This window comes from Cyanistes caeruleus, chromosome 17 (genome assembly GCF_971803275.1).
Source record: "Cyanistes caeruleus chromosome 17, bCyaCae1.hap1.1, whole genome shotgun sequence".
NCBI lineage: Eukaryota > Metazoa > Chordata > Aves > Passeriformes > Paridae > Cyanistes > Cyanistes caeruleus.
The window spans coordinates 12,689,401-12,702,882 of NC_141717.1; the positions used below are offsets into that span (position 1 = coordinate 12,689,401).

At 42.9% G+C, this 13,482-nt stretch overlaps 1 protein-coding gene across 6 annotated transcripts in view; it reads right to left on the reverse strand.

The window, feature by feature from the left end:
- CARD11 (caspase recruitment domain family member 11) overlaps nucleotides 1-13,482 on the reverse strand; it is a 103,509-nt gene that overhangs the window by 11,350 nt on the left and 78,677 nt on the right. For 5 of the 6 annotated variants that reach the window (XM_086853634.1, XM_086853635.1, XM_086853637.1 and 2 more), the window contains 11 exons: nucleotides 11,474-11,686; nucleotides 10,742-10,879; nucleotides 9,776-10,101; nucleotides 9,251-9,430; nucleotides 7,557-7,709; nucleotides 7,338-7,463; nucleotides 6,640-6,837; nucleotides 5,968-6,147; nucleotides 4,897-4,951; nucleotides 3,572-3,681; nucleotides 2,319-2,422 (listed from right to left, as the gene is read on the reverse strand). In XM_086853634.1, the coding sequence (XP_086709760.1) occupies nucleotides 2,319-2,422; nucleotides 3,572-3,681; nucleotides 4,897-4,951; nucleotides 5,968-6,147; nucleotides 6,640-6,837; nucleotides 7,338-7,463; nucleotides 7,557-7,709; nucleotides 9,251-9,430; nucleotides 9,776-10,101; nucleotides 10,742-10,879; nucleotides 11,474-11,686 (1,783 nt within the window). Of the gene's footprint in view, nucleotides 1-2,318; nucleotides 2,423-3,571; nucleotides 3,682-4,896; nucleotides 4,952-5,138; nucleotides 5,184-5,967; nucleotides 6,148-6,639; nucleotides 6,838-7,337; nucleotides 7,464-7,556; nucleotides 7,710-9,250; nucleotides 9,431-9,775; nucleotides 10,102-10,741; nucleotides 10,880-11,473; nucleotides 11,687-13,482 lie in introns of all 6 variants that reach the window. The other variant, XM_086853633.1, reaches the window with a different exon arrangement.

Sequence of the window (13,482 nt, forward strand, 5' to 3'; positions counted from 1 at the left end):
ACAAGAGGAAGCTGCTGACTGATGGTCTGGTGTGTGACTCCCAGCACACTTGGTTCAGCACAGACACAGGGCTGCACCATGCCTGCTATGCATGCACTGCACCATGGGGGCTTTCCACTACAGAGCAAAAAGCCACAAGTTCACTTATGGACAGAGGGACTGCAAGGGAAGTTACTGAGGTGCAGCATGAGTAATTTCTCTGCTTGATTTAAAGTACCTGAAGCATTTTATAGCAGTTTCAGGGTACCTTGCATGGCTACTCAGGTACCTGCAGGTAAAGTGCTCCGGGCTTTTGCACAGGAACTGCCACAGCTCTAGACCCAGCCCAGCTCCCAGTGACACAGCCACTCCTGGCAAAGGTGATCAGGTTGGCTGGCCTTAAAACCACTCTAAATTCACTAAGATTTTGCTCTTACAGGGGTATTGGGGCTGTCCAGTCAAGTGAGTGATCTGTCAGCTTCACTAGAAGGACTTCATTAAAGCATGTCCTTTGGTTGCAAAGCTGTTTAAATAACAGCTTGTTGTTTTTCCCATTCAAAATGATTTGTAGGTCTCCTGTGGAGCTGATATTCCTCATATTTGGCTTCAGCTGAAGGGTGAATTTTTGCAGCCAGGCTGCAGAGTATCAGCTATTTTTACACCATGCATAAGCAGGGAAATAATGTACCTTTTCCTACATTAAATGATGATCTCACCTTTTTTTTCACACAAATTAAGAAGAGATGAACTGTGAAACCTGCAACTTGGCTTGCAAACAGCAATTATTCTGTATTATGTTCACAAATAGGTTCCAAAAATTTATCATGCTAATTATAAAGTTATAAACTACAGGGAGTGTTTGGGCAGACTCTTGAGACTCTTGACTTTGGTGATTATCAGCTCAACAAAGTAAGCCCACATTCAGACCTGTTCCAGAGTACCTTTTCTTTCCACATGAAGAATATCTAATATGAGGGAAAAATTCAGCTTTCAGTACAACTCAGTCTTCCAATGCCTTACCACACAGGACAAAATAGAGTCAGAGTTACAGTGAAATAAATCCACAAGATGAATAATCTCCATGTAATCTCTACTGTGTTCTGTAATACACTGCAAATATTGAAAAGTTCAGACATGGCAAAGGCTTCTCAAGCACCTGCAGCACAAAACATTCAAATCATTAATAAAAAAACCCATTTCTCCATTTTGAATTAATACAACACACTATAAAAAGGGACTTGGAGGACAATGAAGTAGAAGCTAAGGGAGACTAAAATAAACACTGCTTAAATCCTCAGCAGCCTAGAAAATTATGTGGGAGAACCAGCTGAGGATGGCCTCAGTGGAAAGCTGTCTTGCAAACCTATCCAGAGAGAAAGGCAGAACTGGAAGTCTGCCCAAGATAAGCTTGTTTTGAAAAACATAAAAATCTGAATAAAGTTCTAATAAAGATTAGATATTAAAAACAGATCTAATAAAGATCTAAACTCCCAACTATATTGCTTTCTTCTAAATTGGTCTGCTCTGTTATTTTCTCCTTCTGCTTGAGACCTTTAGGGAATGTATTTGTGTCTCCTGGTATTTCTGATGCAGACACTGATGCTGTTGACACCACACCAACATAGCATGTCTGAATATCACATTGCAAAAAACCTTTTAGAAAAGGGGTCAGTGTCCTTTCAGGAACTATGAGGCTGGAGAGGTCTCTCTCCTTCCTGCCTCCAACTTCCCACTCACCAGCTGATGTGATTTCACTGCCAGGGGAAGTCCATGGGACCCTGACCTGACAGAAGTGGAAGCTGCAGCAGAAGGTGAAGCCAAGGGCAAAGCCTCTCTCCTCTTCCTTCTCTGCTGAGAAACAGACCCTGAGACTCTCAAAAACCACCTTCCTCCTCCACTTCTCCCCTACACTCTTCACAGATGTGCAAGCAGCTCTGCTCTACTTTGGCAGCTCATAGAGTAAAGGGGGGGCTTTAAGAGAAGGGGAAAGAACAGGGATGTGGGCAGCATGGAGCTGAGGGGCAAAAACTGAAGCTGTGTCTGGAGGTAGAGAGAGCACTTTCTCCAACAGCATCAGTGCCAAGTCATTCCAATCCTGTTTGTGTTTCTGTCCATTTCAGTCAGTGCTGCAGTGCTATCACTGTGTCACTCATCCCAGCTGCACTGTCAGACACTCCTGAGTGCTTTGGACAAAATGCGGGATGAGAGGCTGAGCCTTGAGAAGTTTGAGTTAATCCTATGCCTCTTCAACCAGAGGCAAACACGAGGACCTCTACAGCCCTTTTTCCCTTGACCTGGTGCCATCAGGCTCAGGGCAGGGCTCCCCACGTGTGACCCACCTGCAGTGAGGGGTGTCCTCTTTGCAGCGCCGCATGATGGAATCGTTCCCGGGAGGCTCCGGGGTGGTCGACATGATGCTGTCATTGCGACTTCGCAGGGTTTGCTTTGAAAGAGAGCCAGAAAAGGTGTCAGAAAGGTTATCTGGCTGAAATGTGCTCTAACTTCTAACTCACAGCAGCATCAGCAATGGTGCTCTGCACTGGCTGCACTCTGCACTGAGAAGCACACACAGAAAAAGAAGAGAAGTTGATTCTAGCTGTGCAGAATCCAAGAGCACTCGTATATCCCAGTTTTTAGCACAATGCACAGCTTGTGTGCTGCCACTGCACCTTCTCCTGTGACCACATAACTGCCTCATTTACTGAGCCATTGTAACTTTTGTGTGTGGCACAGACATAGGAGGAGGGGGATGAAAAGCTGTATGTGTACTTATACAAATATATATATATATTTGGAATGAGGAAGAAAAATACTGATCTACATATATTAAATAATTAATCCTCCAGTACACTGAAAACTGAGCCCAGAATTGCAATAGGGGGAAGACAGTATAAGTCATCTAAACATCCAACAGATATTCCAAAAATCCCAGTTAAGCTTATTACAAGTGGCAGCAAGTGCTTTCCTGGCTATTCTTGAGTATAATTTTAATTTCCTGGGGGCAGCATTTTTCACGGTGTTCTAGAAAGATGTTTTGTTCTTTGTTATTAACACTCTGCAAGAGCACTCTCTCTATCTGCCTGTCCTGCTGTGTCAGTGCCCACATATGTATAATGGAATATCTACCTTGGAAGATTATGGGGATACAGCAAGCAGGGAAGAAATGTTTTGACTATGGTATGCAGAAATTTCCAACTGTGTTCTGCACCCCTTTCCTCACTTACTATTACTTATAGACAGGAAAAGCATTATAGAACTCAAAAAACCCTTAAAATTTTCTCAGATAAGTTACAAAGCAGCTTTTAAAGCAAATCTCATTCTTCTAAAAGTAAATGTTAAATGGCATAAGGAGACAGCAAGAGGTCATAAATACTCTGAAATATCTTTAAATAAACGTAAACCAATTCTGTGGTTTTGGGAAAGGCTAATAACACAGTTCTAACAAAATGCTGGTAAAAGGATTAAGGGAGCTTCTGACAAGGGCCTTGAATGGGATCACAGCTGGGATGCTGGGCAAGTGCTAATACTGAGTTGTGAAAGCTCTGAACCACATTAGGAGAGATGGCTGTAGACAGACAAGGGGCATCCTTACAATCTTGGTGACTTCACAGCTGCTGATGGAGTTACTGATGGACACAGAGGAGCTTGTGTCCGTGCGGCTGGTGCTGCCCTCAGCCCCATCTTCATCCTGTGCTCTGACTGCTGCACTCACCAGACAAGGGAAACACACAGACAAAACACACCAGAGAGAAGCATGTCAGAGCACTTCCAGTGCACAGCCCTTCACAGATGTGCCACTGCACTTGTTTTCTTTCCATTTCTGCTGGTCTTGTACTGGACAGGGGCCCTGGACACATTCCTGTCCTGCAGCTCTGGCTCCCGTTCCTTCCCTGGCAAAGCACAGAAATTCCCACCCTTCTGCACAGACTCCTGCCCGCTTTGTCTCTCAGCTCTGTCCTAGATGTTTGTAATAGATCTATGAATGCTATTTGAAAAATTAAAGAAGGATTGTTTCATGAATATATGTTTCAGTTTCACCACCTGAATCTGACATCCTGCAAGTTTGGCTCATAGAATTACATTTTGTTACAACAAAGAATTTACAACAGGGACCAAGAAGCCTGAAATCCATCAGCAGCCCCAGGTAACACAGAGTGAATGTGGACTCCTTCCCTTCCTCAGCACCTCTAATTGGTACTAATGTTTCACACTGCCTGACAGCAAAGCTGCTGTTTAACATGGAGTTCCTTGGAGCAGGAGCTGTGTTTCTCAGGATATTTTGTCCAACAGGGGCACACACAACTACTGAAGGAAATGCTGTCTCTGATGGTGTTTGGTGTTGGAGGGGTAGTGTTACACAAACAAGAGGAATTAGGAATAGATCAAACATCAATGTACAGCAACATATTTGGTAACTTGGCAGCTGGCTGGGGCATGGGTCAATCCCCCTCTCCCAGCCTTTGCAATGCTTTAGATTTAAAATTAATTCCCTTTTGCTGAAGGACAAAGGAGCTCATTAGACAATCACTAGATTAGGGCCTTTTCAGCCTGAATGATTTTTCCAACAGCAAAAAGAGAATGGTATAATGATTTTTAGTACAGATGTTACACAAATGACTTTACAACTTTTGTAAACTAAATGGAAAACTGAGAAAACAGAAAAATTAGCTAAGCTGTGGGCTGCACATTGTGTGCCTGGGGAGGTATCTTGGGATGGAGAGGACAATGAAGTAGAGCACTTGACTATTTTAAATCATTACATTTGTAACTGTGAGAGAAAGTGTTGGCTTTTTTTTACTGACTTGGACTTAGTTAAAATCTTCCCTGGTTGGCATATTTGTTAAAACAACTTAAAGGGATTTAGTGAAAGAGACAAAGCAATGGAAAAGGAATAAGGACATGGGTGCTCTTTCTGACCTTGAAAGTCTGATGTTTTGTTCATGCTGACAGGGGATTTAGCTCTTGGACTTATCTAAAAGAAAGAGGACAAAAATCAGCACAAATGCAGAATATTTACCACACACTGTAAACCAGATATTTTCACCACCTTTTTTCACTGTTATGTTGTAATATACTTGCCCTCCTTTAAACAACAGGACCCAAAATTTAGAAGATATTTAGGTATCTAAATACCACAGCAGTGATGAAGGATGAGCTACCTGACTACTTTTGAATGCCTGGCCCAAGTGCATTGCTTCCAGATTCTGCTGAAGAAACAAAGAGACAAAAGGTGAAGTGGGTGCCTTGGGACTGGTTTCAGGCTGCTGTTAATACAACAGGCATCCTTTTGGAGTGTGCAATGTGAAAAATGCAGCTCTATCGTCATAAGTAATAATGACAGTCAGAGCTCAGAAAGGTTATGAAGGGCAGGGAGAATTCAAATGCAGATGAAAAGAAAGAGAACCTCAAAAGCCCGAATGTTAGATTTTTGTGGGGTTTTATTACAGTTCATGAATCCAGCATCAGATAACAGCCATGTGAATGCAGCTAGTCAGGGAAAGCATGAACCTAACTCATGCTACCCCTTCCTGTTAGGGGTGAGGAAATTGCCATAATTTAATTCTAAATTAGATAGCTAATTTTGCTCTAGATTGTGTCCATTTCTTTCAATTTTTCCTTCCAGCTGCTGAGAGCTTTTCCACCAACGCTTCGTTTTTCACCTTCTGTGTGTGTTGGACCTCCGGCATTATGTCATTTTCTTTTTTCCCACAAATGTTAAGGAGGCAAAGAATCAATTTATTGACAACGCTCCAAGAATGTGAATGAACAGCAGAAGCGAGAAGAAAACAGAAAACAGTCTATGAAGCCTGATTAGATCTGCTCCTCAAGATGCAAATCACCACAGGGCAAAAACTGACAGCTTACTATCATCCACGGATCTATTCTTATCTTTATAGCAGTTTCAGAGGCACAGCCACAACATGTGTTATATCTGATAGTTCTAAAAGTCCCTGCTCTGTGTCATTCCAGCCTCAGATTCACACACACCTGGATCCCCTTTAGGTTCACTCTTCTCTTGAGACGAACTTGATCAGGCAAGAAGAATTTGTTGTCTTCTGGAGAGTCCTCAGAAGTGGAGGAGTCATCGGCTTCCTGACCGTTGGCTTTTGGGCAAGAATTCCCAAAGGCCTGGGAGATAATGGTAATGGGAAGATTCCGTGGCAAACTCTAAAGATCAGAGGGGAACACTTTATTTCTTTATTACAACCCATGACCTTCCTTTAGAGTAATCTGATTGAACCTATTGCAACTCCAGCACTCCAGAAGCTCAAGTAGAATGTGGCTCTAGACCCAATCAGTAATTTGGGCTGAGATTTGTGGGGATTTCTGTTCACAGAATGAATGTTTTTTTCACTCACATTCCTAAAAAATATTTGTAGTTTCTACCTCAGTGTAGAAAATAACTGTTTTTCTGCATTTTTTTCCCTTCCATTTAAAGTCAAGCTGTGGAATTGCAGCCCTTAGAAGGCCATGTGCCGACAACTTGAAAAACACTATAGCAAAGAATTCACAACACTGACATTTAGTAGGAGGAGATTATTTTTTCCAGTTAATTCATGTAAAGAATTAGAAAATTCCTCTCTCCCTTCCAGACCAAAATATTTGCAAAAGCAAGTCTTAACAAAGGAGATGATGTCTCAGATGATTGCTCAGCTGTACCTGGTCGAGGAAGTTGCTGTCCTTGGAGAGGCGCCGCAGTTTGCACTCCAGGTTGACGATGCACGCTTCCTTGCGCACCACCTCGATTCGTAGCTCATCGTTCCTCTCCTCCAGCTCCCGGATCTGCTTCCTGTATTTATCCTTCTCAATCAGGCAGTGGGAGTACTGCATCTGAGCCTCGTCGCGCGAGCGGAACGCCTGCAGCGGGGGCAGGAAACCGCTTTGGCACCGGGGCACCAGACCCTCCTCCTCTGCTTTTGTTTGTAAGGTGTTGGCAACGGGGACTTCAGAAGTGGTACCCAGTCACCCACTAACACAGCAATCACGACCAGGATGAGCCACGGTAGCACCATTAAAAATTATGATGATTATTATGATGATGAGGGTGGTTCATTTACAGCAACCTCTGGGTTTGTGGAAAAATGTCCCAGAGTACAAATGGGGTGACTTGACACTGACATAAAGCCTTGCAGGAGCTGCTGTTAAGATCCTGGTCCTGCCTGCCAGATGCTACACTGTGGAAACAACCCAACATTACCCTGTGTTTAATTACCATAATGCAAATCCCAACAAGTGATTCTTTTAACTGCTTATTTTATAATGGTATTTTGGGTCCAATTACCTACAATTCCCCAAAGTGACACAGAGCAGACAAAGGCTTTTGCTATTGATTTTCCCCTACTTTAACTGTGAGATACCTGGTCCCGCTCCTTTTCCACCTCTTCCAGCTGTATCATCACAGTGTTCATACGGTGCTTGTACATCTCACAGTCTTTTCCTAGTGTTGAGCACTTTAACTCCAAATCTTCTTTCTCCTCAAGATACTGGAAATGACACACTGTTAACCACCACTGCTCTCAGAGGCATTTTGGCCACCAGCCTGAGATATTCCATCTCTCTACCCTTCCATTCCTCACCTTGTCTCTCAAGTCCTCCACATGACGAATCTCCTCTTGGAGATTAAAGATCTTGTTGACCAGCTCATGGCGATCCTCCAGTGCCTCCTTACGGTCGTGTTCCAGAATATCCAAAATGGCTTTGTCTGAATCTGGCAAACCCCTCTTGTCAGCCTGAGGAAAGACATTTTTTAGAGCCAGACCAGGGAATCAGAAGATAGTTTTGCAGGGAGAGAAGTATCAGAGAAAATAACAAGCAAGAGGAATAGCAGAAGAACAAGGTACTGCAATGGTAAAGCAGGAGAAGAGATGGACATTTGCTCACGTTTTAAAGCAGAGTCAGAAAAGATGAATAAAATCTGTCTTGCTGTCAGAATAGTCTGATGAAGGAACTGTTTTACTGGTCTATTGTACTGGCTATAATTTGATCTGGTCTGGATGCAGTGACAATTCTTCACTCCAAGCCCTGCATTCAAAACTCTTTTCTATTAATCAGCTCTAACTGAGCACAAAAATCACCCTTTTCAAAAGAGCAGGGCCTAAGAAAATATTCAGGAGAATTTTTAAGGCATGCACAGGCTTTTCAGGGCTGTGCTCAGAGAATATTAAACATGCCTGGAGTACCTTGTACTACTGCTTCATTTTCTACATTGTCCAGGAATATAATTTCTTTCAGATTTAAAATTAACAAGATTACCAAAGCAGGTTCCAGCACATTATTGCCATCCAAAATGAACCATAAATGGAAGATGAAAAAAGCATAAAATGCTAGCAAGGAATATGCATGTTTATTTTTGAAATACCTAGACTGAGTTGGAGATTTCAGGGACATTTTGGTTATCCAGTATTTCTAAGCATACCTAAGCATTTTTAAACCAAACTGGTTTGAGTTTATTTATACTTTCACTTAGGAGAATTTAAATCCTATTTTTAGCTATTTCTCTAAGTGCTATAAAACCATTTTACTTAATATAAGAGACCTACATGGACCAGAACTCCCAGAATCTTCAATCCTACACTCTTTTTCAACCTTTGAATTGGATTTGTGTTAGAACTAAGAATCGTTAGGCACTGCTAGAGGCTACAGCCATTTCTGAAAGGCCTCCTATTGACAATTTTTAAGTGTCATTTTAAAATGCCACAAGCCTTTTCTAACAGAGTGCAAAGTAATCTCACATGTATCCCAATATTTGGCAAAGTTCTTCACAGAGAGTCCTAAATGTGCTGCACATTAACTGTTTTCTCAAACTGCCCAAACACAAGTTGGTGAAGCTCCCTGTGCAGGTTCTGCACCCTGGTTCTTAGTGACCACTCAGGTACAGGAACCTTTATCATCCTCTGCTTCATTAAAAACTTTTGGCAGAGATATGACAACAGCCTAACATGGGGTACATTGAGCCCTTGTCAGAAATTTCTGTGCTGGCTATTTAACACAGATTTGTAGTGACAGGCTGCTACAATGTTCAGCAATTAAACACTGCACTCTTGGAAGAGCCAATTTCTCATGTACACTTGATTTTTTTAGCGGACTATTTTTGTAGAACTCCTCCTCATGCATGTGTCTGTACAGGGAGCACTCCAGGCAGCTGGGAGCTGTACAAGCAGCCTTCTGTTTGTCCAAACTTTGCACTTATGCTGCTTGCAGCTTTACAGGCAGAGGTTTCAGCCAACACTTCCTGCACTGTAACTGGAGTATGTGTAAGCTGCTTTTATACCTGAATGATGGACTGTAACTCCTGGATTTTTGTCTTCATCATCTCATTTTCCCGCTCCAGCTCCAGAACCTGTTCCTTTTTGGGTCGGTTTTCAATATCATTTTTCAGCTTCAAAGACTGGTTCCTCTCCAGCTTGCACTCCTCTTCCACCTTGTTCAAGCGATGCTTCAGCTGGTCAATCTAGAGCAGCCAGGGAGCAGTGAAAAGGAGAAAGAGGAGAGGAAGGGAATCCTCCCTAGCTGCTGGATAACTGTACCAAGATATTACTGAGCCTAAAAAAGCTAAAACTATGTTTTTAGCAAGCAGTTATGTTTTAAATGTTATTTTTACTTGCATTCTATTTTGTAAATTCATTTTTGGCCATTAATACACCTCACTGTGGTTGGCATTTCTGTACAGTGATGCCTTCAATCATCTGGATAAGCAAAGCAAATGAGAACTCCACATCTTCCTGCTGTCAGAGGAGGTCTCATTTTCCCAGATGCCACTGGCACCCTCCATTGCTGCCCAGAACATCTATCTCACCTCCAGCTGCAGGTCCCGGCTCCTTATCACAGCCATACTCTTCTCGTCACTCAGCTGGGCATATCTCATGGCCAGATTGTAGTTCTCATCTTTCACCTTGACCAGCTCATCATTGTAGTTATTCCTCTCCTCCTTCATCTTGTTGTATCTCTCCTGGAAGGTCAGCAGCTCTATCTTGTTCAGCTTTAGCTGCTTTCTCTCATCCTCCAGCTGGCGGGACTTGGCCAGGAGCTCACAGCGCTGCACGTCTTTTGTCTTCACCTGCTGCTGGAGCTTGATGATCTCATTCATTAGGAAATGGGTAAGGCCTTCATGTCCCTCCTCCACTGAAAATGTTTGAGCAGCTTATCAGTGTTTGGTAAAGTAACCTATTTAATTTATTTTATTAATAACGTAATAAGTAGGATCAGCAGAAACAAAGATGTAAGAAACAAATGGCCCAGAATATGTACAGAGGTGCAGAATTTACACAAATTCTCACATATCTGTATGTCTAATTTGGAACAGTGCAAATATTACACAGCACAATGGTATCACAATCACAATATACACACTGACAGCTTGCCTAGATAGAGGATGAAGCCTTAACGTTTGTCTTGTTTCAGCTGAGCCTGTAGAAATAGCACAACCTTTGTGCAATGAATCTGTGCAAGTACAATTAATCTGAATGCTTCAAATGTGCTGCACATGTGTAGGTCATCAGTGTAATTCAGTCCACTGTTCCAACATAGCTTCTCCTGAGAATTCTGGTAATGCCTATCATTCCATTTGAAGCTCTTCAGCTTCATTCAGACAGCTGGGATGTCCCTTTCCTTTATACATTACCTACCACATTTTGCTTTGAAGGGGACTGAAAAGCATTCTACACCAAGATTAGCTTTTATTTCCACTTCTTGCCTGAAAAAAACTGAGCCAGTCTTCCAGAGAGTCCTTTCTTACAACTCCCTTGTGATTGATTCTACTCACCAACAATAGTGGAAAATCTCCGTGTAGGCTCTTTCCCTGTCACCAGTTTGTAGAGTTCAGGGTAGTAAAACTCCAGGCTCTCTAAGAACACCACGTAGCCCCTCTGGCCCTTGGTGTGGAGGATGTCCAGCAGTCGGCCTGGGTACAGATAGCACAGAGGTGACACATCAGCCCCACAAGCAGCACGAGCAAATACCACATCCCTGAGGTTCCTAAGCTTCATCTCTGCCACAGCAACGAGCTGTGCAAAATCTGGCTGATTAACTGAGTTCAGCTGAACCCATAAAGCAATGCCACCAGTTCTATATGTTTGTGCTGATCGTTATTCTGAGGGAGTGTGGGAAAATTGGTCTCTGGAACAGAAATTTCTAAGGACAAGTTATTCAATGCAGCCTTTACCAGACAGAGATGGTAGATCTTCCAGTGACAAATCACAAAGTACAGCAAGACAGCTGAAAAGCTACTCCTGGAATGGCACTGCCTGCTGCTTGTGTTAACTGAAATATTTTCCAAGTCTTTGATGGAAATTTGAACTCCACAAGATCCAGTCTGCACAGCACTGGAAAGAGTCTTTGTTATCAAAATAGCAGCAGAATCCCCCTGTACTTTAAACCTCCTGTAAATAAGATAAAAGAGTTTCCATCTGATAATCTTTAACTTGATTCAGGCACTCTCCAGACTTACAGAGCAAAGCCATTCAGACAGAGATGCAGCCACTGATCAGATAATTACCTGCTCTGTTAATTTTGGAGGGCAGCATGAGTGAGTTGAGCACCTCATCCTCATCCTGCTCATCGATGACTTTGCACTGCCGTAAGTAGGGAGTCAGCTTGGCTGGGTTGATGTAGCGGCTCAGCATGTGCCGGTTGCACTCCACATTCTCCCACAAAGCCTCCTCCTCATCTTTCAGGGTCTCCAGGCAGTCATCCATCTCTGGCTCTGCTCCTGAACAAGGGACACAATTGACAAATGAACACCAAGCAGGACAGCTGCAATCCCAGTACTTTTTTGTGCTTCCATGTCCTATGGGATGAGCTCAGAACCACTTCTGACTAATGTTGGATTTGCCCAATATTGAAGCTGTTTGAAGTGCAGCCTGTCCACAGATCACCTGGGCAATGATAGTTCACAGAAGTGCTGTCTTGAGCATATGAGACTCTCCAGTGATGAATCTGCACTCAGCCACCTCCACCAAGCTCTCTGCAAGTCAGAGGACACCTCTGTTCAAGAGAGGCAATGGCAAAGGGCACAGTGCAAGGCAAGAAGGGAATGAACCTGCAGAGCTCAGAGCAAAGACAAATTCTGTCTTCAGGCAATGAAGGCTTTCATCCTTACCTCCTTTTCTCCTCCCAGCTGTACTGATTTGAACCTGCACAGATGTGCTGAGCCAGCGCCTGTAAGTGGCTGCACACAAGAATAGTTAAGGCAGGTCTGTTCTGCAGCTGGCTCTGGATGCACTGAGGGGTGTGAGTGCAGGTACCTGGGAGCTCAAACCTTGCCTTTCCCTGCAGGAGGGGGCAGGTAACAGCACTGTGTCACTGCAGTCTGAAAATGTTCTTGACTCATGCAAATGTTGTCACACGGTTTCTGAGTGCTTGCGAAGCAATTTCCTGCCAGCTCCTAATTTGTACCCAGCTCATTAGGGAAGGTTACATGGCAGGCTAGAGTGAGGCAAGAAAACTTTTATTAAAATTAAAACTAAATAAACTTTGTAAAAAAAAATAAAAAAATCCTTCTTTATTTTGTAAATAATATTAACCTTTCAACTTTCATTCTTGCATTCTAGCTTTCACAGGAGCTTGTGATCCAGATGGCACATGGAACATAAACTTCTATTTCAAGTTCAGAGACCGTGGTGGAAGAAGAATATGCAGTTCAGATCAAATGAGACGAGAGCTTTGCTTTATGAGGCCTTGCTGGTAATAAGTAACTAAAGACCTCAAAAACAACCATGTTGTTTTTCTCAGCTTCCAGCTTTAAGAACTGGTGAGCAGCCCTGTGTTACACTGAGCATCCCTGAGCAAAACCAGCTCATGAACTGCATAGCCAAGGGCTGTTCATTCCTCATTTTGGAAACTAAAGCCAAAAGTGCTAATCTGCTAAATAATGTGTTTGTCAGTGTTCTCACATAATGAAATACAGAACATTCCTATAAAAACAATGCATGCTCTCTGCTTGATGCTTTTAAAAGCTTTCCCAATTTGTCAAAAATCCTAGTCTAGGTTTCAGTATCTCTATGAGAAAAATTTGGATGGTTTGTCACAGTATGGACAAGTTAAGGGAGTATTGGCAGGGGCTTTGTTCTTCTGTACTCCAGCAGAGTTCTTTTCTTTGCAGTTTCACATCCCAAGAGCCACTTATTCCATGTTTGCTTTGATGCTTGCATGGGGATTCATTACTCCACTGACTGCTATTACATATTCTGAGAGAGACAGCAGTCCCCAGAGGGCCAGGAAGACCAGGGCAGTTCAATGGGATGCAGAATCATGGGGCAAGGCTGTAGTTAGGGGGAAAATCTCCCTGAGCTTATGAACTCCACACTGGCTGGGTGAAATTCTCACTGAATGCCATTATTTATGTGTGGTAAAAATGACACTGAAGCAATGAGCAGAATAAAGGTAAAACAATGGAGAAAAAGCTTTACAAAGCAGGTTGCAGTGGGAGGAATGCTAAAGGTGAACGAGCTTCATCTAAAATCCTCACACATTCTCATGAACCTTACTCTCCACCATTATTGTGGA